A 25810-nucleotide genomic window follows, 5' to 3' on the forward strand; every position below is an offset into this window, starting at 1 on the left:
ATATTTGGCCTTTTGAGGAACTCTTTAACATAATATTATTTCCAAATTTAAGTGCTTTCATTATTGATTGATTGATTGATTGATTGATTTTTGAGACGGAGTCACTCTGTCACCCAGGCTGGAGTGCAGTGGCACGATCTCGGCTCACTGCAACATCTGCCTCCTGGGTTCAAGCAATTTTCCTGTCTCAGCCTCCTGAGTAGCTGGGACTACAGGTGCACGCCACCATGCCTGGCTAATTTTTGTATTTTTAGTAGAGATGGTGTTTCACCGTATTGGTCAGGCTGGTCTCAAACTCCTGACCTCAGGTGATCCACCCACCTTGGCCTCCCAAAGTGCTGGGATTACAGGCGTTAGCCACTGCGTTCAGCCTATATTTATTTTTTAAAATAAAGGTGAATATCTATCCAATTGTTTGTGTCTACATTTTCAAAATTCCAAATCTCTATGTCTAGTTGCACCACATTGTTTATAACTATTTCACTGACTGATTTCAGAGTTCTTCACACTATTTTGGAAAGTGCCTGTTTTCAGTGTTTGCATCTGGAAAGCAGTTCTACTCTGACCTAACTGCAGCTTTAATTAACTTTGCAGGTTAAATAATTCTTTTTACCATAACATTCAGTGGGCGGGGCCTCCAAGGTTAGGGTGTCAGAAAATGAAGTCTTAATGGTCCATAAAAAAGGCATTTGGGGGTTCTATTATTGAGTTAGGCATCACTTTGTTTTCTACCACATGTTTTACAGATGTGAAAAATTGAGCCATTGATTCCAACTCTAGTACTGAGATCACCATAATTCAGCCCAGGAATTTCCCCTTAAGGAAACGCAACCCAAAAGGGATCACAGCTGTAAGCAGTTTAAAAACATGTTCCTTACCTTGTCACCTTTTATTCCTGGTTTACCACATTCCCCACGTTCACCCTAAAAAATAAATAAGTGAAATAAATAAGAGAACACTTGCAGTCATTCACTATTAAGAATGTTTGTTTGTTTGTTTGTTTTTTAAATTCCCAGCAGACTCTTGTAACATAAGCACTCTTTTGGTTGCTACACAATATTAGCCTCAATACTGTGGGTTTTATGGGCATTGAAATCTGAATATTTTTAACCAAGAGTCATCCTTATCTTGACAGGAATAAATCAGGAACAATGTAATAAGGTTTGACATTTTTAAGAAATGGATGAAACTAGAAGAAAAGGAACCTAGCATCTAACCACATATTAGATGCCCTTTGCATATGTGGTTTAATTGAATCCACATAACGGCCCAGGGAGATCAGCTTTATCATTCTTATTTTATAATTGAGAACATTTAAACTCAACAAGATAACTTCCCTCTAGCAAATAGCTAGTAAGTAAAAGAATCAGAGTCTGAACCCAGATACTTTAACTTGGAATTCCTATTTTTTCAAGAACACCATGCTTCAGCCTGAGTACCAACCTTGATCACCTAGTAGTGTTCACCTGGAGAACCGTGAGAGAAAGGTTCTGAAGTGAGATTGCATCGTGAGTTAGTGGGAACAGGTGCCATGATGAGTTAGCGAGGACTGCTGTAGGAGAGCCGGGCTTGGCAGCAAGCATGCTACATATTTTTCATTATTATGCTCTACTTCCCTGTCTTCCCTAGAATATTGCTGAAAAAACAACATTTGAGTTATTCTTTAGAGTTTATCAGTGATAGTTTATCATAAATATTTTATCTTAGTTAATCTGACATTAACTGTCTGAGATAAATATTAATCCAATTTTATAGATTAAAATTTTGTAATTAAGAAGGTTAAGTAAAGAGAATGTGGTATACAATGGAATATTATTCAGCCTTTGAGAAAGAAATCCTGTCATTTGTAACAACATAGATGAACCTGAACCTGGAAGACATTATGTTTAGTGAAATAAGCCAGGAACAGAAAGACGAATATGGCATGATCTCACTTATATGTGAGATCTAAAAAATTTGAACTCACAGAAGCACAGAGTAGAAGGGTGGTTACCAGGGATAATTGGTGGAAATTTGGGAAATGTTGGCCAAAGGATACAAAACTAGTTAGATAGGAGCAATAAGTTCAAGAGATCTATTGTTCAACACGATGACTATCATTAATAACAATGTCTTGTATTGAAAATCACTAAAAGGGTAGATTTTAAGCATTCTCACCACAAAAACTGATCATTATGTGAGGTGATATATATGTTAATTAGCTCAATTTAGCCATTTTATAATGTATACATTTATCAAATTATATTTTATACAATACAATAAATATGAACTTTTTAGATTTGTCCATTAAATTTTTTAAATAAAACTAAATATTTTTAAAAGGTTAGTTTCCTCAAGTAGAAGGAGAATTGGGACCTCTGAATACTAATCCATTATATCAGACTTTTGAAACTTCTACTACTTAGAACTAAAAGGTGACAGTCAGAAAAACGACTAAAGTTTCATAATCATAGTAATATTATCTCATTTATAAATCACTTTAGAGTTTTCAAAATGCTTTTATATATATCGTTATTTTGATCCTCAATTCAATTCTCATTTTCAAGATAAGGAAACACAATTGGAGATGTCAAATGATTTACTTAAATGTACAGGCTACCCAATGACTCCTAGTCCAGTGCTCTCAACACTAGCTTCTGCTGCTGCTTCTTTGTTCTGCCTCTGTACTGCTCTAGAGCATGTTACTGGAAGTGCCACTACACAATGACAAGGAAATTGCATTCAAATGTAAATCAATGCACTGCTTCTTTCATCAAGGAAGTCTTGCTATGAAAAATAAATGTCAGCTGAACTTTAAACAGTATACGTTGTAATATAGTGGATTTATATGCTGGCGGAAGCTTTATCTTGTTGCAGAATAGCAACAAACCATTCACAGACTGGCAGCCAGCCTGCAGACCACAGTTTCAACAGCAGTGCTCTACGGAGGGAAATCACAACTGTAACCTCCAATTATGGATGCAAAGTGTGTGCCATAGCCTTTACATTATTGCTAATCCCCATAGCAGCCTTGCGAGGTATATATACATATCTCCACTCACAGATAAGCAAAATGAGGCTCAGAGACATTACATACTTTGTCCATGACCACAAATTTGAGTCTGTTAGGCTCTCAAGTCCATATTCTTACCAGTCACCTGTAGCTGAACAAGGCACACTGTCATAGGCTGCAAGTCACTTTCCATTAACCTGACATTTCTGCCTAGGGTACTGCCTGGGCTCTTGCAGGCATCAGGAGCAGGAAAGAGGGAGGTGTGACTCTTAGAGCCAGCTAAGCCTCTGATCAAAAGCAATCTGTTCTCTCTTCACATCCTTTTGTGAGTCAAACTGACCCAGGAAAAACTGAGCTTTCACTTAGAACAAGTTGAACATTTATTTCTGAATGCAAATGGAAAATCACTTTTGAAGAATCAATTAGAAAGCAATTAACTTAATAATTTTGGATGGGAATAAAATGAGTCAACCACCAAAATATAAAACAGAAAGTACCATAAATACACTCAAAATGCTTTTGGCTACAATTCACATTCCATTTGTCCAGACAGATTTGTTAGCTATAGGGGCCTGAGGAACAGCATTTGCTTTTTGGGGGGCACAGATTGCCATCAATGAAAATATTGTATTCGTGTTATTTGCCTCTGCAAAGGCATTTTCCTTTTTGGTGGGCTCATTAATCCCTGTGGAATGGCCACAGCTACATAGTTTCAGAAAGCGAGTACTTCAGAAAGCCATGAACAGATCAGCTCTGTTCTCAGCCTCTATTTTCTGATGCTGCTGCTCCTGGTGAAATTCTGGTTTGAATGTCGATGGTTCAGGGTCACTTTGCTCTGACAGCTTGTATTTTCCAAGTGAGAACTCTTCCAGTGAATCAATAATTCTCCAGAAAGTGAATCTTTTCAAAAAATATATGTATAAAGCTTCCTTGTGTTGATAACTACCTCACTATATAAATCAAAATGGAGGAGGGGGCCACCCATTATTTTCCTCAACTATATACACAGTTGATAATTTTACAACTGTGAAACTTTTTTAGTTTTCCCATATTAATATTTGTTCCTTTCCTCTTCATAATGGCACTTACATTTGTAGACAAGCCAACATTTTGGAATACATTGTCACGCCCATTATTTGATTCTCCAACCACTCTGTAAATTAGGCAGGCCTGTACAAATTGTATTCCATCCAGTTGAAGAAACAGATACTCCAAGACATTGAGTTACCTAAGTTCTTAAGGCTGCTAAGTGTAGAATCATGGGATTTCTTACACTCTTCCCCTTGGAGGTCTAACATTGCCAGCGATTAGGATATATTTATTGGCTTACATGTAGGCTCACCCCTAATATTTGCAGGGCCCAGGGCAAGAGTATAAGTGGAAGCCCACATACCATGTGTCTAAATAGTTGAAAGTTATAACTAAACTAATAATGTTCTGGCTTCCTTCCTTAACAAATATGTCTTCAAAAGGAATAAAGAATTAAAAGACTTATGAATTCCTCAGAGGTCCTTGCCAGACATAGCCCCCTGCAGCCTGGCCCCAACTTCCCTTCCCACCTCCAACTCCTTCCACAGCAAGAGCATGAGCACACACGTGAAGATGCCCTGGGCAGCACAACAAAGCCCGCTACATGACCTCTCCTGCCCCAACAAACAGCTACCATTCTGCTCCCCCTCCAACCTAGGAAAATGATGGATATGGAAAGGAGGTTTTTGTATGCCCTCCCAGCAGCAGGCCTTTTGAAGTCTTGGCTACCCAATGTATGATCCAGAAGAAGGAAGCACAGACCTCCTGCAGACTCCTGGCTCCATGAGAAGCAGGGAGGCCAGAGGAGACTCAGAGCTGGACCCTCTAAAGTTCTAGCCTCTTTCTCATGCCTGAAGGTTGTAGCCCTGTAGGATGGAATGGATGATAGGTGCATGTTCTGATTCAGATAGAAAATCTGATAATAACAAGAACTGTGGGACAGACTTATCAATGAACCAGTGAGCACTCTCAGAGGTTCCTGAGCCCCAGTATGACTTGTTAATCCCTTTTAAAGCAGTTTGGTATCCTAACTTGTAACTCGTAAATAATCATCAAATCATCTACCAACCCATACCTTTTGTTTGCTTGTTTGCCAAATTTACTCCCCTGCAAGCTCTACCCAATTGCCTGACTCAGTGAAGTCAGTGGCTCTTCACTGCTTAACCAGGATAAGTCCTCTCTTTTCCCTGGGAGAGGATTTGGTGTCTAGGTTTTCATAGGAAGTTAAACACCAAGGGTGCAACCTATTTGCAGTATTGCTGAATCTGTTTGTGTAAAGAAACTTTTAGCCTGCATACCTGTGCTGCGTGGCTTATAAATTGGGGTTCTCTATTAAAATAATTCATGTTTGCAAAGCTGAAGGAGGCTGGATTCTAATCTCAGGAATCATGGTACCCTCCATCCCTTACAACACACATCCATATGTTAAGTTCTATTATTATTTTATGTTAACTCAGGAATGAGGGAATCCAGACTTACAAAAATAAAGAAAAGAACTTTTATTAAGTTCCTAAGTACACTTATGTTTCTGTTTTTCTCTTTGAAATTCTGGTCAATCTATTTGTTGTTACCAACTTACCTTGTCACCCTTGTACCCAGGAATTCCCTAATTTAAAAAGAAAATAAAAAGTAAAATATGATACTCTGAGGCAGAATTAGAATAAGGATTAGGTATTTTTCAATTACAAGGTATAACAAAAACACATCTATACAGTCTGGAAAATTAGATCATAGAAATGTAAACTGTTTCACTTCTCTTTGTGCTTGGAGAAATATACATTTACTGAGGAGAAGAAAATAATCTGTTTTCCCTTTGTCACATTTTATTCTCAGTTTCAGGTATTTTTTCATATCCAGTTTCTTGCCCTTTGGCCCAAAACTAGAGGAGATAATGTACACTGAAAGTCATTGTAGAAGTGATGGCCTATAATGGTCCCTTCAAAACTGTTATATTGACTTTTAAACTATGAACTATTGCAGCTAAGAATGTTTCACAGAGACTCTGAAAGAAATTGGCTTTGAAAATGAGCTGAGATAATGGCCTTTAAAATGTGTGTAAATATTTGTATCCATTATGGTCCTCCTTACAAATTCGGTCTAAAATATATAACATCAAGGAAATGAAAGGTTCCTTTATCAGCCCTAATGCGACAGTGACCTTTAAGCTACTGTCTTTTATCTCACACTAAATAAGAGACCAGCACTTCTACTGTCTTCTGTGTGTCACCCTTGGGAATCCTGTACAGCCTTTTCCATTGTGTCACTGCCCATGGCCCTTTAAGAAACACAATAGTGAATATTACATGGCCTGGGAAATCACCAGCTCTAAGCAGCAGCAAGTCCTCTTCAAATGGGATTTTTTTGTCTTTCATACAGCTATATTTTTCAAATATGGAAATAGAATTGTCAGATTTATTGAGAGAGCTGAAGAAACCTATTTAATAAATAAGCTATTATTACAGTTACATGTGAGTCAGACTACAAAATTTTGTTCTATGCATGACTTTTTTATTAATACTATTATCTATTTATTTATTTATGTGTAGAGAGAGGGTCTCACTATGTTGCTCAGGCTGGTCTCAAACTAGTGGCCTTAAGTGATCTTTGCACCTAGGCCTCCCAAAGTGCTGGTATTACAGGTATGAATCACTGTGCCTGGCCTGACTTTTTTTACAAAAGGAAACTTCATGAAGGAAATAAAACTTCCAAATATGTGGTCAATGAGGAATAGAAGATAAACGTAGAATTGTCTCCTATGAGATAATAAGCTTTTTAAAAATACAAGTGCTTTATCTTAGTTTTATTTTTACATACTTGTATGCTTTATATGTAGAAGATACCTAAGAAATGTTTCCTGAACACAAATTTCAGATTTTTTGTGGACATTACTAAACTTTCTATCAGATTTTTTTAATGAAGTTGATTAAAAATACCAAGAGAACAGTTTTTAACATCTCTGGGTCTGAGTCCAGGGCACATCCAGGGGGACAAGCAGAGAGGGGCAATGTCATATGGTCTTCTTTTTATGCACCGTACACATCTCTGCTATTTGATACACTTACTGCAATGCCCAGAAAAGTGCAAAATAAGAAATATACTGTAATTAGTTCTTGGGCAATACCCACTATCTTCTAATTTGGGGTATAAGAAATCAAATAGAATGGTAAATTTTATTATGCCTGCAGAATTGGATTAACAAAAGCATAGTTTAGACCATGTAGTTCTTATGCTCCTGAAATTCTAACTTATTCTTTATCTTAAAAAACTTAAGAAATAAAGCAAATAGTTTTCTCATTGGAGCCTTTCACCAATGTCAAATTAAGCATCAGAGAATTTGATAGGGTTGAACACTCCTGCTCCCATTTTCACTCTGTTAGCTGAGTATTTTCTCCCCACATTTCCACTCCTAAGATCATCTCTTTCTGATGGCCTTCCTGAGCCATCAAGAGCACAAGGTAGATAGAAATCACTTTTGCACTTGCACTACGGGGGTCAAAATGGTCAACCACAAAATCCGTAACCTAGGATCACTTTCTTAGGAAGGCATTCCAGTTGTGTACATACCCCTGGACCTCTTTCTCCAGCTTCTCCTTTTTGAGCGTTGCCCTGTGACAAACAAAAAACAGTAAAAATTCCACAGCCCTGAAGAGTGACTGATTGCTCAATAAAATGCATTATACAGAAGATTAATAGCTTAGCCCAATTAGGAAACATCTTTAGTCTGTCCCGTTGACATTTTCACTATGCAATCTAGGCAAAAAAAAAAAAAAAAAAAAAAATAGCAACTCAGATAAACTTTGCCCTTTGCAGTGAAGCCAGATGTGTAGGGTGCAGGATCCAGGTACCTTTTCACAGCTTACACCACATCCCAGTTGAACAACACAGCGATTGTTCTCAAATACATCATTATACTCACTTGGAGCCAGTCACTCTGGCTTTTCTCTAAGGGGCTTTGGAATGTTTTCCAAAATGTCCTCAAGAGTGATTGCTTGATTTCAGCAAGACTTAAGAAAATATATTATGTGGCACAAAATTACAAACCAAAGAAATAAAATGTGAACTTACATTTATAAGGGGTATTTAACACAACAAAAAGAAGACATGATGGCATCAGTTTGGACGTATATAAGATGAGTGAGTATAGGGTTGTTTGGTTGAGCATGTGTGTGTATGTTGTAAAGCTATCCAAGGCTGCTATATTCCCTTTCCTTGACAAGCAATTGCCAAAAATGCTTTTATGCATTTAACTTTTGATTTTTTTCATTACCTCTCTAAAAACTTTCTAATAGGGCTGTTTTAGAGTTCATTTTTGAGTTAATTTTTAATGTAATAGTTAACTTTGTTAGTATTTGAGTACCTCTTATGTATTGCCTAATTTTTCCCAAACTATTTGTGTCAAGTTACCCGCAATGAAAAGCAAACCAGTTTCACTGCCACATTGCTATCACTAGTTATTATTGTTTTAATATTGCTGTGTTACTTGCTATAATGAAAGAAATGTTTTTAAACTTCAAAACACACACAAAAACAAATGATGTGAACTAGAAAACCACTTCCAGAAAAAAAATAATCCTCTGGATTCCAAAGTTTCTAAAATGTAAGTATCACTACTAAAGGATATCTCATTCTGTCTATTTAAATTTATTTTATTACCTAATGAAATTAAATGTGCTTTTACTTTTTTCTTTACTAGTTTTGTTTCCTCTCTTGAAAATTGTGTTCAGAAATTAACTCAATGTACTGTAGAAATTAACCCAATGTCCATTACATTTGATGCAAATATTTCCTGATATTTCTATTTCTTTAATATTCCTTCCTGATATTAGGACATTCTCATGCTGCTAACAAAGACACACCTGAGACTGGGTAGTTTATAAAGCAAAGAGGTTTAATGGACTCACAGTTCCACAGTGCTGGGGAGACCTCATAATCATGGAGGAAGGTGAAGGAGGAACAAAGCCACATCTTACATGGTGACAGGCAAGAGAGCTTATGTAGGGGAACTTCCCCTTATAAAACCATCAGATCTCATGTGACTTACTCACTATCACAAGAACAGCATGGGAAAGACCCGCCCCCTATGATTTAATTACCTCCCACCAGTCTCTCCCACCACATGTGGGAATCATGGGAGCTACATACAATTCAAGATGAGATTTGAGTGGGGACATAACCAAAGCATATCACTCCCTTTTCTTTAATTATTATTTTTTTCATTACAGAGAATTTTGCCTCAAATTTTCACATAGTTATATCTACTTTTCTCTTTGTGATTACTGCTGTTGTTCTTGAACTTGGAACCAAAATCCTAACAATGATCTGAACAGATGAATGTTTTCTTTAAAAGCCTGGGATTTTTTTTGATAGGTACACAGAGAAAAGAATTCGAGAAGTCCTTGAAGATGCTCTGGGAGTGAGAAACAATCTGGTGGTTTTTCTATGATTATTGTCAGTCAGTTAATCATTAAAAGTAGACCCATTAAAAACACAAGTGCCAGTGTCAATCTGATATGGAACACATATTAGTAGTTAATGAATCATCATCCTAAATAAGATTGGCTGCTATCGTTTAAGTACTAGTTTCTGTTTATTCAATGTCCCTAGGTTTCCTAAACTTACTGACTAAAATGTTCATATATGTTACTCAGAATTTGTGAATTCAAGCTAATAGAAATAAGATAGATAATATAGGAAGTGGACATCCTGTATTCTTCACAAAAGTTGTCAGATTTTTGCCATATACTACAATGCTTTTTATTTTTAAAATTGTTGTTTTAAAAAAAAAGTCTAGAAGGAGATACGCTGGTTTAAAGAAAAGCTGTTTATTCATTTACCGGGTTTCCTTTTGGTCCTCGCTCACCTTTGATACCTGGATTTCCATGTGTACCCTGAAGGCAAAGGGAAAAAATATTATTTTAAGTAGGAATTCTATTGTTTTCTATACTTCATAATAATTTCTGATCAGTTTTGTTTCCTAGAATGAGGGAGAATTGTAAAACCTTTACCTGCCAAGCAGAAATTCAATTCTCTTCTCCCTTTTTCTACACCAGGAAAACCACTGTCTTGAATTGAGAGGTTTTCTAGATTTGCTCAAAAGAGAATAATGTTTCTCTCTTCCCACCAATTACTTCTTCCCAAAACAATTACTTCTCAGCAGTTTTGCAAACAAAATCAAACTCATGCAAAGATTTAAAAGAGTAGCTGCAACAGGCAGAAGGATAGGAGTTGTTCCCAATCTCTCTTCATTGTGGGTCACTTCTACGATTCCCTCTGTCACTCACTTTTAAAAGGACCAAGCTAGCTTGCTTGCCTTTGGTCAAAGAGGTTCTGATATCCAGGAGACAATCTCAAAAGATGGGAGAAAGGAGCTCTGTAATCCTGTTCCAGAAAAGCATTTTGTTTTCCTGTTCCTAATCAACCAGAAAGCTTGCTTTTCTGAGAACTGGTGTTGGGGGTACTCGATAATGTTAAATAACATATTCTGTGGCTTATCCCTACTAAAATGTGACAAGAATGTGACTAAAATTGTCAGGTGCTTAGCAATTGTGAGCTTTCTTATTGCTCATTTTAAAATATAAAGAAATATTTCTTACCCTGGCCATCTCTTGGTGTCATAAAGATAAACGAAGACTTTACAGGAAGGGATGGCTAAACCTTTGCTTTAGCCAAAGTCAGCTTCTACTGGCTGCCCCACTATCATATAATGCATCTAACTTTGTATTTGGGGAGAAAAACATCCCTTGATTGGTAGGATGGTTTGAAAAATTGTAGGCTTTGGACACGAGTCTCAAGGTAAAATTTGTCACATTCTAATTCATTCACAGTATACATTCCCCTCCCGCCCCCAAATACAAGCATTAGTTGAAAATTTTTATCCATGCATTTTGTGAGATTCTCCATAGGGCTTCTTCTGAACTCTAAGGATGATATTTGGAATTATACAAATAAATAGAAGACTGAATGAGCACGTGAATGCTTTATGAAGATAAATGTTAAAAAAATGCTCAGCATTTCCAGTGATCTAGATGTCATTTCAAATGCCTTCCCAGTACAGACATGGCACCTACCAGTTATTAGGCCAGAATATAAAGAAAGCACTCCTTCCTGGATTATCTTATCAAACAATGAATCATCATAGTCAATCCTGCCATTTATTTTTGGTTGCCATGTGCTTACTTCCATTTCACAGAACTCACCCTAATCCCCCAAAGCATCGTGACCAGCTTCCTGTCCATGAGGCCACACGGTGTTGCTGCTGCACTGCTGCATTCGTGTGAAGCCAACATTTAACTTTCAGAGAGGCTTGTACTCCATGTTTCTAGTGGGATAAAGCTTTGCTTAAAGCACTGATTATTTGTATTAGCTTTTTCTGTATTCACTTCACTATTGAGAAATTCTGGCTTCAATTATTTTATGAGGAGGAATATAAATGTCCTTTGTGGGAACAACTTCAAAACACACCTGCCCTCAGTTCAGGTCAGTAAAATCCCAGGCTTATTTCTAAGGATAGAATGTGTCCCTTTAGAAATAAAAGAAAGAAGTAGCATTTCCATTTTTCCTCCCATTTCCAAACAATTGCTTTTCAGCAGTGCAAAATAGCCCCGATGTTTTCAAGAGCGAGTGGAGCTATCATTGCTAGGACTTTCTGACTTAAGTTCAAAGTGGAAGTATACTCACAGGAGGCCCTGGATCACCTGGATCTCCCTTCTCACATTCACAAATCTTGCGTTCACACTGAATCAATAATGAAATATGATATTAACACACAGTGAAATTCAAATTGTATTCAGCATTTCAAATTGTATTTCAAATACATTTCAAATTGTATTTCAAATACATTTCAAATAGCATTTCAAATTGTATTCAGTATATAACCAACTGGAGCACTCTCAAAGAAATTTTACCTTGCACATTTATGGATGTTTTGCTCTCTCTATTAAATTATTCCAGGCAAATTTATACCTACCAAGAGCTAGCTAACAAAATATTATTAAATTTCAGCATAGTTAAATAAAAGACATCCCATCAAAAATACATGTATAATATATAGATGCCAGTTAAAAGGAGAAAATAAATATTTTCAGTGGACTTTTAGAATTTCTGATCCTTCTCTTCTATATAACACATCAAAGCTCAATAATATAATAATATTAAATGCTCCTTCACTAGGCAAAGGAAAACATTTGACTTATACCATATTTTACTAATTGTAAGATAATTGTAAGATGCACCTTCTTCCTCATTTTAACAACTCTGAAATCAGAATGAGTCTTATAACAGCTGTTGACCAGGCTCAGTCATGACAAAGTAGTTGCTTTTTGCACATGCACTTCAAAACTTACAGAATGAAATGGGAGAAAATTCCAGAACATTCTTAAGAAATGCTTCATCACCAATGGTTTTGCTGGCATAGAGGTCAGTATTATGCAGAAAAACAAGGACATCAACAACTCAGACAAAAAATGATTCAGATTTAGCAGGGGTGTCTAATCTTTTGGCTTCCCTGGGCCACATTGGAAGAAGAAGAATTGCCTTGGGCCATGCATAAAATACACTAACACTAACGATAGCTGAAGAGCAAAAAAAAAAAAAAAAAAAAAAAAAAAAGGGCCGTGCATACATTTTATAACGTTTTTAAAAAGTTTATAAATTTGTGTTGGTCTGCATTCAAAGTCGTCCTGGGCTGCATGTAGCCTGTGGGCCGCGAGTTGGACAAGCTTGATTTAGAGTCTGATGTGAAGAAGTTTTAGAAATAACCAAGTTATTTTGCTTACATATTCCCTTATATGTATATATGAAAGTGATACAGGATTTTAAAATCTACATCCAAAATGTCTAAAAACTTATTTCCACATGTATAAAATAAAAAGTGCAATTAATAAGAAGACACTGTATCATAGATAAGCTAGCAAGGGTTTTTTCCTTTCTTTCTTTTCTTTTTTTTTTTTTAAACAGAGTCTCACTCTGCCACCAGGCTGGAATGCAGTGGCAATCTTGGCTCACTGCAACCTCTGCCTCCTGGGTTCAAGTGATTCTCCTGCCTCAGCCTCCCGAGTAGCTGGGACTACAGTCATGCACCATCACCCCCAGCTAACTTTTTTGTATTTTTAGTGGAGACGGGGTTTCAGCATGTTGGCCAGGATGGTCTCGATCTCCTGACCTCATGATCCACCTGCCTCGGCCTCCCAAACTGCTGGGATTACAGGCGTGAGCGACCATGCCTGGCCGTTTTTTTTTTCCTTTCTTAATGGTACATAACATAATGGTATATCCGAACATGTACAATTCAATAAAACATAGTGTGACGTAGGTTTGGTTGACTCCTATTATTTTATGCAACAATACTTGTAAATTTCCTGATGTTAAATAAGCAGCTCATTGAACAAAGCTCAGATGTTCCAAACTCTTTCTTTTAAGAAATGCATGTCCAGGACAGGACTCCTCAGCAAGCTGATGATTATCTATTGTGCTAAGGCCCGTCCAATCTTATTGGCCAGTTTCCTTTGCCATGTGGTCTGGTTGCCATCATCAGGCTGCCTTTTCTTCACAATAAGGAGAATGAGCTCAAAGTCAATTGGCAGGCAGCAGGGGATGACTCTAAACTCTGTCTCTTAGCTGGGAACCCTCTGCCTAACCTAGCCAACACCAGGAACACCCCCCAAAATAGAGGACCTGATGTGGCTGATGTCAGATACATGCTTAGAATAAAGGAAGCACATCAAAGTAAGCAAAAACTATGTAGTTTGCTCATGACTGATTTCTAAAATCACTCCTGGAGTCACATTCAATATTTCCTACTTTTTCTAAATTTTCCAACTTGCATTGAATATGGTAGTATAAAAGAAATCAGATGGCTGCCTCAGAATACAGTGGCTCATTTTAAAAGAACTAAGCATTTTTATTTAGTCACACTTAATCTTCTAATGTGAATTATAATGCTGATTTGATAATGCAAGTGTTTGGAGTAATTCGTAGTAATCAAAGCATGTGGTGCTTACCTTCTTTTCAAATAAGATATCCTACAAGGGAAAAAAGAATGAAGCATTAACTCGATTGATAGTTCTGCCTCCAGCTACTTATTAGTCATAACTATTCCCTATGGGATATGAAGTTTCCACAAAGAATAGCAATTCAGCCTTTTTAAACTTGTAAAAGCAATAAAACCAACCAGCCAACCACCCAAGGAGCAGTCCGAGCCATGTAATAATAAGAGATATAACTACCATTAAAAATTAATCTATATTTTCTAGGAACTTCATCTTACTGCATTCTATGTTTTATCTTTTGTTTCCTTTATCAGCTCTGTAATCTCCATAATTTGACTATAAAGTTAATCAGTCATAATGAGAAAGCTCTCACTTTTACATACAAAGACTGAGGCAGAATATATAATTGTATATTTTCAATTTTTTCCATCCCTATGCACATATACATGCATCTATTTTTCATGATTTATTTTTCAAGATTAAAACAATATAGTCATAACTTCATGAAATATTAATGGGTGTTAGATCATATTAAAACTCAAAAAGAGAAAATTACAAAGTCCAGTGACATTTTGTGAGATGATCTGAATTATGAGAAGACAAAGATTTCCATTATTATGATCACTAGGGGAGGAGTTTTCTATTTCAAATTTGAAAAGCCTCCAATGTGATACTTTATTTATAGAATTTCAACAGAAGCCAAAAAAGATACTCAGCTTTTAAATTTAAACAGTATTAGGAATAATATTTTGGTAAAAATTTTGAACTGTTCATAGCAATATGCATTACTTATGTAAAAGAGGACTTACATTTATAACTGGCTAACTTAGGGAAAAAATTAAGTGATAGAAAAGTAATACATATTTCATAATAAAAAATGATCATTATGAAAAACAAAAAAACAAATTTAATGAGTCTTAGTCAATCAGACTCAACCTCTTGCTTTGCAATAAGGAAACATGGTTCCACCATAATGTGACTCAACTGAGGTAACACACTTGGGCTGCACCTCCTGACCGTCTTCAGTGCATGTCATATGTACCATAATTCTGGAATGAATTAGCCAGAATATTTTTCAAAACTATTTTAAATTTATAATTTTGCAGAACTGTCATGATCTTGTTTTTGTCTAACACCTAGGCCTCACTACCATACTTGAATTCAGTGGGATATTACCTGACAAGTGCACTGAAGGCTGTGTTGGAAGTCAAACGCTGGAAAGAAACTAATCTATGTTTACATATAGAATTAGTACTTTCTTAACCTAGAAATTATGTGTCAAACCAGTGCCTTGTGATTTCATCTGAAGGGGTAATTTACATACGATAAAATAGAAAGATGAAGGAGCAAGCACTGGAATATTTGTTGCAAGATATTAAAAATGCAGAAGCTAACAAGGAAGTTAAATAAGAGTATGTAGCTTTATGAAGGATGCTGCATCCCTTTAGTTTTATTTTTACTTTATTTCCGTACAAACTAATACTATAGAGGGACGAGATAACAAAATGCTTTAACGATTTAATAGGGAAAAAGTTAGGCTGGGAATTAAGTGTCATTCTGGGTTTCCATCCCGTTTCAACAATTAACTAGCTATGTGGCCTTGGACAAGTCATACAATCCTTCCAGGTAATTTTCTCCATATATGAAAAGGACAAAGTTTGACTACATGATCTCAGGAGCTATAAAACCCTAGCCACAGACACTAGCTACAAAATTTACAGTCTCACCTACCACCCCTCCCAACCAAATGATTTTAAATTACTAGCCATGTAAATCCAGGCTGAAAGCAGATGAGATATTTGTATCTTTAAGAGCTAGGAGGTCCTATGGAGAAATAGCAACTCAGATACACTGATAGTTTTAGTTAAAATGGTATTACCCTCTGTAGAACATTTGGCTATGCCTACAAAGCTGAAGATGGACCTGCTTTATCACGAGGCTGCCAGGACAATTCTTGCTTTTGCCTGTTATCCTGACATCCTTTCTAGACATACCACAGGGAAATTCTTGCACTTGCACATTTCAGCATTCATTGTTTTTTGTAATGAAAAACTGTAAATAAAATAATTGCCAATAGTGGAATGGATCAGCAAATGAAATACTACTCGGCAGTTAAAGTGAATGCATTGGATCTACACATTTCAACAAAATTTCCAAAAAAACACTGAGTGCAAAAGCAAGTTGTAGATAGATACATACAATATGATCTGATTTATTAAAATATGTAAGATATTTCAAACCACGTCAGAGAGTGGTTTCCTCTGGGAGAAAGAGAGAGAAAAGAAATTCAAAAGAAGTTCAACAGAGGCAGTAAAACAACTAATAATTCAAGTCAAATTGTAATATTTAAAAACCACTACTGAAATAAAGAAAAATTTAAATATTTGTCACTTTAAAATCTTTTAACAATGAGCAATATCTTTCTTTTCTTCTTTTTGAGATGGAGTCTCGCCCTGTCACCTAGGCTGGCGTGCAGTGGCATGATCTTGGCTCACTGCAACCTCCACCTCCTGGGTTCAAGCAATTCTCCTGCCTCAGCCTCTGAAATAGCTGGAATTACAGAGCACGCCAACAAGCCAGGGTAATTTTTGTATTTTTAGTAGAGACAGGGTTTCATCATGTCGGCCAGGCTGGTCTCAAACTCCTGACCTCAAGTGATCCATCCACCTTGGCCTCCCAAAGTGCTGCGATTACAGGTGTGAGCCACCGCACCTAGCCACAATAAGCAATATCTTAATCAATTTTTAAATTCATGAATTCAGCTCTTACTGTGCCTGATGTGTAATTTTATACTTTTTTCAGTTCTTTCTTTTAAAATTCAATTTCTTCTTTGTCATATTGCTCTTTAGAAATATGTGGCATAAGGCTTAAAACCATAGCAATGCAAAAAACTATTTTTGGAACTCATTTAATTTTGTGTTTGCTGGAATTTATATTTCTATGGAAACAAAAATGAACCCAAAACTACACAATAGATAAGACTGTTTCAAACAAAGAACAAAGCCCCATCCCTGAGGGCTCTTATAGGCTATAAGCCCCAGGAACAGAGGACAACACACAGCAACCCGAGTAGGAAGGAGGTCCTAGGCCAGGGGCGGGGGAGCCGCTAACAAGATGGCTTCTTGGAATAGGTGGGTTTTCTGGATGGTTTTGAAGAGAGGAATGCAAAGGACTACCCATTGATGGTATGCTGTCCTATATGTCAAAGTTGATGAGGAAAAAAGTCATAAGGACTAGTGTGGGCAATAAGACAAAGGAAGTAATTAGGAGGGACATTTAAAGGGAGTGGACGGAAGGGCCCACATGGACAGAGCCGGAGGCCTTGGGAGGTGGCGAGGGCTTGCACTCAGGCAGGGAAGAGGGCTGCAAGGAGAACAGTGTCAAAGCCTGACGGGAGGCCATGTTCAATGACAGACTGGGGGGATGCTTGAGTTTCAATGAAAAGGATAAATAGGGAAAGGGTCTCATGAGAGCAAAAGAAGATGCAGTCAGAATTTCATTAATGGATTCATATATATGGCATATATTCACATATATTATATATGCAAAACCAGAATGCTAGAATGGAATCACCAATTTTTCAAGGAGTATAAGGTTTATGCTATGAGAAGGGGACAGAAAACATGTGAGGAATGGACAAATATCACAGCACATGGAATGACAGCAAAGCACTCGGTAGGCAAGGGGAACAAACCCTGTGACAAAAAAATTCAACTTAAAATGGTAGCAAAATGGCCACTATAAAATCTAAAACAGAAAACAAAAATAAGGCCCTAAACAGAGGAAGTCTTGAAAAAATGGAAAGTGATCATAATTAATAGATTAATAAAGCATAGGATTCTAAAGATGACATAGATATCATCACATTGATCTCTTCTTGGTATGTGAGGGAGAGAATACCTTAAATTTATGTTTTTTAAAAATCCTTCAGAAAAAAAGACAAATTTGTCACAACCCTTATTTCCATAAAGGCTTTTTAAATACTTAACATCAAAGGCAATAGAGGGAAAAAATTGTCTTTAATTTTCACATATCCTCTCTTACTCTTCTACAGGACCAAGTAACATATCCAGGACTTTGGATTGAATTTGTTTCTTTGGTTTCAATACTATTATGTAAATTATAATAAAAATAGCAATAAAAATATATTACATGTCTCCTTCAATTTGGAATCATTAAGTCTCTTTTGAGTAATTCAGAACTAAAATGTTTCTATGGGGTTCTTACATGATAATTCCTACTAGAGGCATCAAGGAATTTGCAATGATTTGTTTTGTCTTTGCTCCTGAAGAATCTATTCATTCTGTATACTCGTGTCCATTAAATTCAACTAAAGTCTATTCTACGATAAAAGGGAGTAAACTTCTGATACAGAAAAAAACCCTGATGAGTTTGAAAATCATTATACTGGGTACAAGAAGCCTGACACAAAAATAATACATACTATTTGAGTTTGTATAAAATTCTAGAAAGTATACACTAATCTAGAGTCACAAAAGTAAGATCAGTAGCTCAGGAGCAAATGGGGTCTTACAAAGAGATATGAGGCAATTTGGGGAGGTGATGGAAATGTTCTCTATCCTAATTGTGTTGGTAGTTTCATAGGTGTGTACCTATGTCAAAAGCTCATGGAATTGTGCCCTTTATGTTAATGCAGTTGTGTACTTAAATCATACCTAATTAACTTATTTAAAAAGTCAACTACATAATTATTTTAAAATAAAAAGTTTAAAAATTCAACTAAAGATGTAATAGAAAGGGATTAGATAAAGAATTTTTCCAATGGTCTCATCAAGAGTCAAGTTCTGGGCCCGGCGCGATGGCTTACACCTGTAATCCCAACACTTTGGGAGGCCGAGGCGGGCAGATCACCTGAGGTCAGGAGTTTGAGAACAGCCTGGCCATCTCTACTCAAAAATACAAAAAAATGAGCCGGGCATGGTGGCAAGCGCCTGTAATCCCAGCTACTTGAGAAGCTAAGGCAGGAGAATCGCTTGAACCCGGGAGGCAGAGGTTGCAGTGAACCAAGATCGTGCCACTGCACTCCAGCCTGGGTGACAGGAGCAAAACTCCGTCTCAAAAAAAAAAAAAAAAAAAAGAGTCAAGTTCTGCCTTCTAGATGGTGGCAATTTGAAACATTGAAAGTTGGTATACCATTCTTTGAAGAGCCTAATAAGCACTTTGGATCCTGTGTTTGGAAAGCAGCACCTCCTTCTAAAAAGTGATTTATTCATGGAGCTTCCATCTGAACAAACAAGCTGAAATCACAGATGCTAAACAAACAAGCCGAAGTCGCTGCATGCTAAGGAAGAGCAGTATTCAGTCATTTTCTGGTTCCCCAGGAACAGACAAACAATTTTGCTTCCAGTCTACTGCCAAGAACCTGTGTTCTCAGTGAAGCAGGTACTCTCAGCGAGGGTGTATCTGGTGGGAATATGAACAACCTGAGCCTACACCTGTGGCCAAACAAGGAGCTGCCTGTCCCACATCTTCTATGGTCAGCTCTTATCCATCTTAAGGTGAAGATGAATAAGTAACAACAGCCCACTCATGACCACATCACCAGGATTCTCTCCCGCACCTGCTGGAGCCCTCTGTTTTATGTTCAGTGGTGAGGACCCCTTAAGTCATGGCACAGGCAGGGCTAAGTGTTAGCCAGGAACCACTACAAATTTCCCTTTCATGCAAAAGAGCTGCTCAGAATGAGCACTTACCTTGAGCACCACAGGACTGGGCCCATCAGCTCTATCTCTGATCTAGGCATAACTCTCCCATTTACCCCGAATCCCCAAGGAAAAAAGGCTAGAAACAATAGTAACTTTGGAGGAGGGCTACTACCAAACTGTTTCAGAGCAGTTCTGATTGAGAAAATCTTTTTTTAAAAAGCAGTTACTATTTCCTCTCTCAATATGCCTTTATAGGGTTAAGCATGCAAACTGTGAGGTCTTCACCGGCCTTAAATTTTCAACTACAAAATGGGTATAATAACATTACCTACATCATAAGATTGTGGCAAACATTGAATAAAATAAAATATATAAAGTGTTCAGGAAAATGCCTAATACAGAGAGAGTACTCAATACCTAAGAGCTATTATTTAGGTAAGAAAACCTCAGATCTTATGCTGAAAGCAACAGAGAGTAAAAAGATAAGAGTAATGTTGAGAAAAGGATCGAGGGATAAGACAAAAGGAGCAAAACAATCTCTGAAATAGAGCCTGAGTTTTCTGTGCAAGCTGTAGAAAACAGCCATATGAAACGCTCAGTACATCAAGGACACCTTTGCCTTCCTTTCTCAGGAAATCAAAGAAATCCAAGTTTCTAAGAAAATCAGTTTTTAACACTCAGCCAATCAACCAATTTATCTCTAGGCGTTTTCTCCTTGAGAAATATTGTGAAGAGGGATTTCCTTTTGATTGTGGTGCCGTGTGTTTTACAAAGCAGCAAGGAAAGGCTTTTATACACAGCTGAGCAACAAACAAAGAAAAGCTGACCAGACCTATCAAGTGGGACTCATTGATTTGATGGGAGAAACTGTTGCTTGACTGCAGGTTGCAGATGATTTTAAATTGGATGGGCTTGTGAACATCTAAGAAAGGAGGTAATTTTAAAAATTGGAAGTCTATGAACTTTGAGTAGCATAATGTAACAATAGGTGAGACAGAGTCAAAAATACTCAGCCCTTTAGAAGAGTAAGAGAGAATATGTCAAAATTATGTCAAAAATACCTGTACAGATGTGGAATGGGAAAAGACCAACTTAGTACAAATATAGCCTAACACCTCAAGTTGAGCACAACCTGAATATAAGTCAGCAATGTTCATGATTGTAGGCTGTATAAACAGGAGCTTAAGGTATATGATTGGAAAATAACCCCTTCCAAAATCCTCAGCATCAGCTAGCAATAAAGTTAAGAATGCAATTCCAGGGAATTAGCCTGGAACTTTTCCAGATTGTCTGGAGTAAACTGCCAAGAAAGTGGAGTGACACTTCAGAAAGATTCTTCTTTCTGTTTTCAGTGTTAACTCTCATTTTCTCCATCTTTTTGACCCAGTATCTCTTCTTATGGAATTTACAACAAATATGTCAATATTATGATGATAACTGTATAATCAACCCATTAGGTACCTACCAGACGATCTTGAATTTTATCTACAAGGGTTGGATCACTCAACAGTAAAGTGGGTTCACTGGATGAATCCCCAGAAATCAAACGAAGTTTGGCTTCATTGACTACCGTAGAAAGTCCAATGGTGATAAATGATATTCCTGAAATTCTGGCATCTTCAGAAATACTTTGAACATCTGGATTCTTTGGATGGTCGATGCCATCAGTCATCAGCAAAACCACTTTCACACTATCCTTACGCCCTTCTCTCTTAAGTAGCCTAGTGGCATTGGAAATGGCATAATAAGAGAAGGTACCTTGCCCTATTAAATTCATAGACTTGACCTTCTGCTTAAATGTCTGCAGGTCCTTCCAGGAAGAAAAAGGTGGATCAATTTGGACAGAGCTGCTAAACTGAAGGGCTGCCAGTTTGATGTCATATTCCAAGGAGCGACCAGGAGTCAATTGGAAAATCTTGTCACTCAAGCTATCCACGAAATCTTTCTGTTTATCAAAGAGGACAATTTTAGAACTTTCAGAGCTGTCCACGATGAAGACAATATCTATGAAACAAATGGAGCCTGAAACAGAATAAACAGGTTAGGCAAAATAATTATTCCTATCATGAAACAAATTTGCATAAGGAAAGCCCTGAAGTGGTGTGTTGTATATTGTTTGGTGTTGAGAGCAGCGTGAGGAGAGAAAGAGAGACACGTTGGACAGAAGGCTTAAATTGTAAAAAACTAAATGTCTAAGTTTATGAATTATTTTCTCCTTGTAAAATCATGCAAATTAAAAATAAATAAGATATCTTTTATTCTGAGCATCTTTTCAATGTTAAACCTGCTGAAAGTGGGAAGAAATGGGAAGTCAAGATGCATCACATTTTAAAAATCCAACTAACACTGAGCATAGTTGTCTAGAAGTAAATGATACTCTAATTCTCAGGTTGTGTCATATTGGTGAGTCCCTATTTTTTTTAAAACTTTCTTGAAATCAAGGGAGAAAATGACTATACCCCCTATACCAAGAGTAAGTGGAGAAGAAACCTAACTTAAACACAACTTAAGTTTAAATCCCAGCTCTGTGTCTCACTGGTTAATTTGCCTATGGCCTTGAGTATGCCACTCGACCTGTTAAGACATCAATTTTTTTAATCTACACTATGAGTGGCAATCTCCGTCCTGCCTATTTTACAAGGTTACTGTGAGGCTCAAATGAGATAATAAGTGCACAAGTGCTCTTATTAAAGACTCTGATGTGCTATAAGTATGTAAGGTATATTATCATCATATAATTTTATCAAAGTAGACTATCACATGTATACATGTATATGACTTGCTATTTATATCAAATGCTATTTAGAAAAATTCACATAAGTATTTTTAACAGGCTAAACTTAAAAACAAACAATTTTTTTTTTTTTTACCCTGGACATCACTTTTCCTTGCAAGCAAATTTGATTTTGGTCCTTTCTTTCTTTGTCCGGATACTGTTTGACTCGTAAATGCTGACAAAAGCAGGAGATAGAAGACAAAATATCTGTTCCACATTATGGTAGATGGTGAAAAATCATCTGTCTTGTAGCACCTTTAATAGAAAAGTCAGTTACAAATACTTTAATAAAATATGGTGTTTGTTATTTTTAAATTTCAAGCCAGCAGGGTTGAAAACTGGCATGTGACTGGAAAAAAGAGGTTTTCATTCATATTTCTAGAAAAATATTCACATTGAGATTTTGAAAGATTTCAATCCAAATAAATCATGGCACCATGACCAAACATTTATTAGTGAATATTTCTATATATTCAAAGAACTATATTTAAGTATTCTTAATTCTGCATTGTATTTTGAGGAGCATGGAGTTGGGAGAGCCATTTAAAAACATTTCAATCCCGCTCTATGTGATTACTGTGGTTCAATCACAGGGTCTGCTTTGACATTTCCAAATTCTTCAGGGGGAATTCAGATTGCTATATGGTCATTTCATTCACTTTCATTATAACTGATTCCTGACAAATCTAGTATTTTGTAGAACTGTAGACAACCACCACCCTTTCAGGCTTAATACTACACACATAACTTCAGTGAGTTCAGAGGTCAAGGTAAAAATTAAACGACCCTTCTGTTTCCATAGAACCCCATCTCTCTTTTCTACCCTAGCTTTGGAAACTTTGTCTCCACCAGGGGTTCAAAGCTGCATATGCAATGAATCAAAAGAGTATGAGAGCAAAAATAATAGATTTGCTTAAAAGCAACACTCTTCTTCCAGTGATGGCTAAAAGAACTAATGGACAGAAACGGGACTTAAAGCCAAGAAGCACCCCCTCTGAATAGCCCCGTGAAACTATTTTTCTGGGTGGATTAACAACGAAAAATCTAATTCTGTATTAAAATCCTCAATCTTCACCAGTCAGTATGCCTAGCTACACACCAAATGACTCTTAAACTCACAGATTTCCCTGGGAGGAGAAGACTCATGTGTTGCTGCCTCAGTATACCCAAGAGAATGGGAACGAGAAAGCTTATTTCGAATCAATACTTAGTATGGCTTAAAAATGCTTGCCTGCTGAAACTTTATTGACTTCAGGAGTTCTGGAAAAGGAATCACATTTTCCTTCTTTGGCATCTTGCCTTTAGGGGATAAGAATCTGGGAAATCATGAGCACGATTTTTCCAGACTCTGAGTAGAGAGTGGAAATATATGCAAAGGCAGTGAGGAGTGAGATGGAGACTGACTTTTTTCATACATGCCAGATGGATAAACCCCAAAGGGAAACAAAACTGTTGGGTTAGGAGAGGACCAATGGATGGCTTCATGCCACAGTCTGCTCCTCACATAGCATCATACAGCTGGAAGTGTATTAAAAGAACTTTGGATAGGTATGACCAAACATCTTGTGTAGCAATTGGCCAAATGCCAACTGATCCTCAGACAAGGTATACTAAAATGTAAAGACAGCTGGGTATTAAAAACAAAACAAAACCAAGAAGTGTGCTAAGGAAATAGAACACACAAAGGCCATCTCTCCTCAAGTTGTCCCTTTGCTAACCAAGGAAAAAAATAAATGATGTACAACTTTAAGTCTGAAAGTTAGTGTAAAGATAAGGCTATGTGAAAAACACAGTTGTTATTGCATTTTCAAAGGGGAAAGGGAATAACACCATGGCCATGGTATTACATATGACTTTTCTCTTTGGTTGAGTTCATACCATAAGGAACATCTCAGAAGTTCTGGAAATAAGAGACTGAGAACTGAATTCCATTGAGAACTGAGCAAGATTTTATAAGCAACATAATCAAGCAACTCTTCAAAACCCTTCATGTAAGGTTTTAGAAATACTGGCTTTAAATAAAGATTTATCTTTTCCCAAAACTAAGCACCTGCTCTTACTGTTTTCTTGGCATATAATCATGAATTTGTACCTGATCCCTGTATATATGATATTCACAAACATAACTTTTCCATTGACAATAATCCCAATATCTCATATTTTGTTCTTATTTGCTCTGACATTGTTAATCTAGCCCTCCCAAACCAAAGTCTTATTTCTTTCTGTTTCCCTATTGTAGCCAGAAGACATTTTCATACCTCTCTAGATTTGTTTCTCTAGCTTGTTAGTTCTACTGCTTCCCTGAAATATCTTTCTCGTTTATTAATTTGGCATCTTGAGAGCCCACTCATTTCTAATCACTTTTTACCATGTTTTATTTTGCCTCTGTTTTTAATAATTCTCACCTTTCTCTCTTTCTGATGTCACGTACAAGCAAAATAGGTTTCAGAGGAAACAGTGCCATTAGTCAAGTGAAAGAAATGTGAACCTCTGTGTTTACTATAGGTTACATTTTACAAATGCAGAAACAATCATAATTATTAATCAAATACCATAGTTTTACTTTTGGCCTAAAATTTATTTGGGGTAAATATCAGGATCAGTAAATAAATCCAAGATACTTTATTTTTTATAATTTTTCAAAAATAAAATGATCTTATATCAGAGTTCACCAACTTTAGTTACAATGTTTGCATCTCAGTTTCTACACAAATAGAAAATGATTGAATAAAGACTTTATTCAAATTGACAAATTAGCCAAGTTATAAAGTATTCTACAACTAATTCTGAATTGTAAACCCTGTTCCAAATTAAGAAAAAGATGTCCTAAAATATATTAACATCGTTGTAAAACAATTTAGAAGACTGTAAATTAAAAATCCATTTCAAAATAACTTTAGATTTTAAATTTCTACATTTTAACAATGTTAATATTTTTCTAATAATTGATTTGAAGTAATTGCAGAGAATACAAACTATTGACAAGCTTTCTCACCTAATAATTACGTAAGTAAGTCATTTAGTCTTCCACAGTTCCTTGATGGTCCTATCTGATTTCAAGTGACTAAAATAAATCTGTTATGTCTTACCTTATAAAGTTTGTCAAACAGGAATTAAAGACTAGTTGAGTAAATGCCAACAGCAAGGACTGTGGTTGGGGGTGAAGTTAGCTATTTGATATTGTTCTGTTCTGTGGGAAATAAAAGTGTCTTTGCTTTAGGATCTTTTGCAGTCTTTTGTTCATATTTATTCGACTAAGTCAAAGCAAGAGTGGTCAGGCATTTGGCCAGGGTGCAAGATCTGGGTGGGATCAGTAAGCAATTTAAAGGAACAGTGTCCTTTCAGAATGAGACTGTGTTTT

The 25810-nt window shown here is 36.6% G+C and overlaps 1 protein-coding gene across 1 annotated transcript in view; it reads right to left on the reverse strand.

Moving 5' to 3' along the window:
• Positions 1–25810, reverse strand: part of COL28A1 (collagen type XXVIII alpha 1 chain) — a 199480-nt gene that overhangs the window by 143500 nt on the left and 30170 nt on the right. Inside the window, exons 6-13 of the mRNA XM_055115702.2 lie at positions 22544–22704; positions 21139–21695; positions 14020–14040; positions 11699–11755; positions 9856–9909; positions 7586–7627; positions 5601–5627; positions 879–923 (exon numbers count right to left, since the gene is read on the reverse strand). Coding sequence (XP_054971677.1) covers positions 879–923; positions 5601–5627; positions 7586–7627; positions 9856–9909; positions 11699–11755; positions 14020–14040; positions 21139–21695; positions 22544–22667 — 927 coding nt within the window. The 5' untranslated portion in view covers positions 22668–22704. The remainder of the gene's footprint in view (positions 1–878; positions 924–5600; positions 5628–7585; positions 7628–9855; positions 9910–11698; positions 11756–14019; positions 14041–21138; positions 21696–22543; positions 22705–25810) is intronic.

The sequence above is a fragment of the Pan paniscus genome, chromosome 6, assembly GCF_029289425.2.
Source record: "Pan paniscus chromosome 6, NHGRI_mPanPan1-v2.0_pri, whole genome shotgun sequence".
Lineage (NCBI taxonomy): Eukaryota > Metazoa > Chordata > Mammalia > Primates > Hominidae > Pan > Pan paniscus.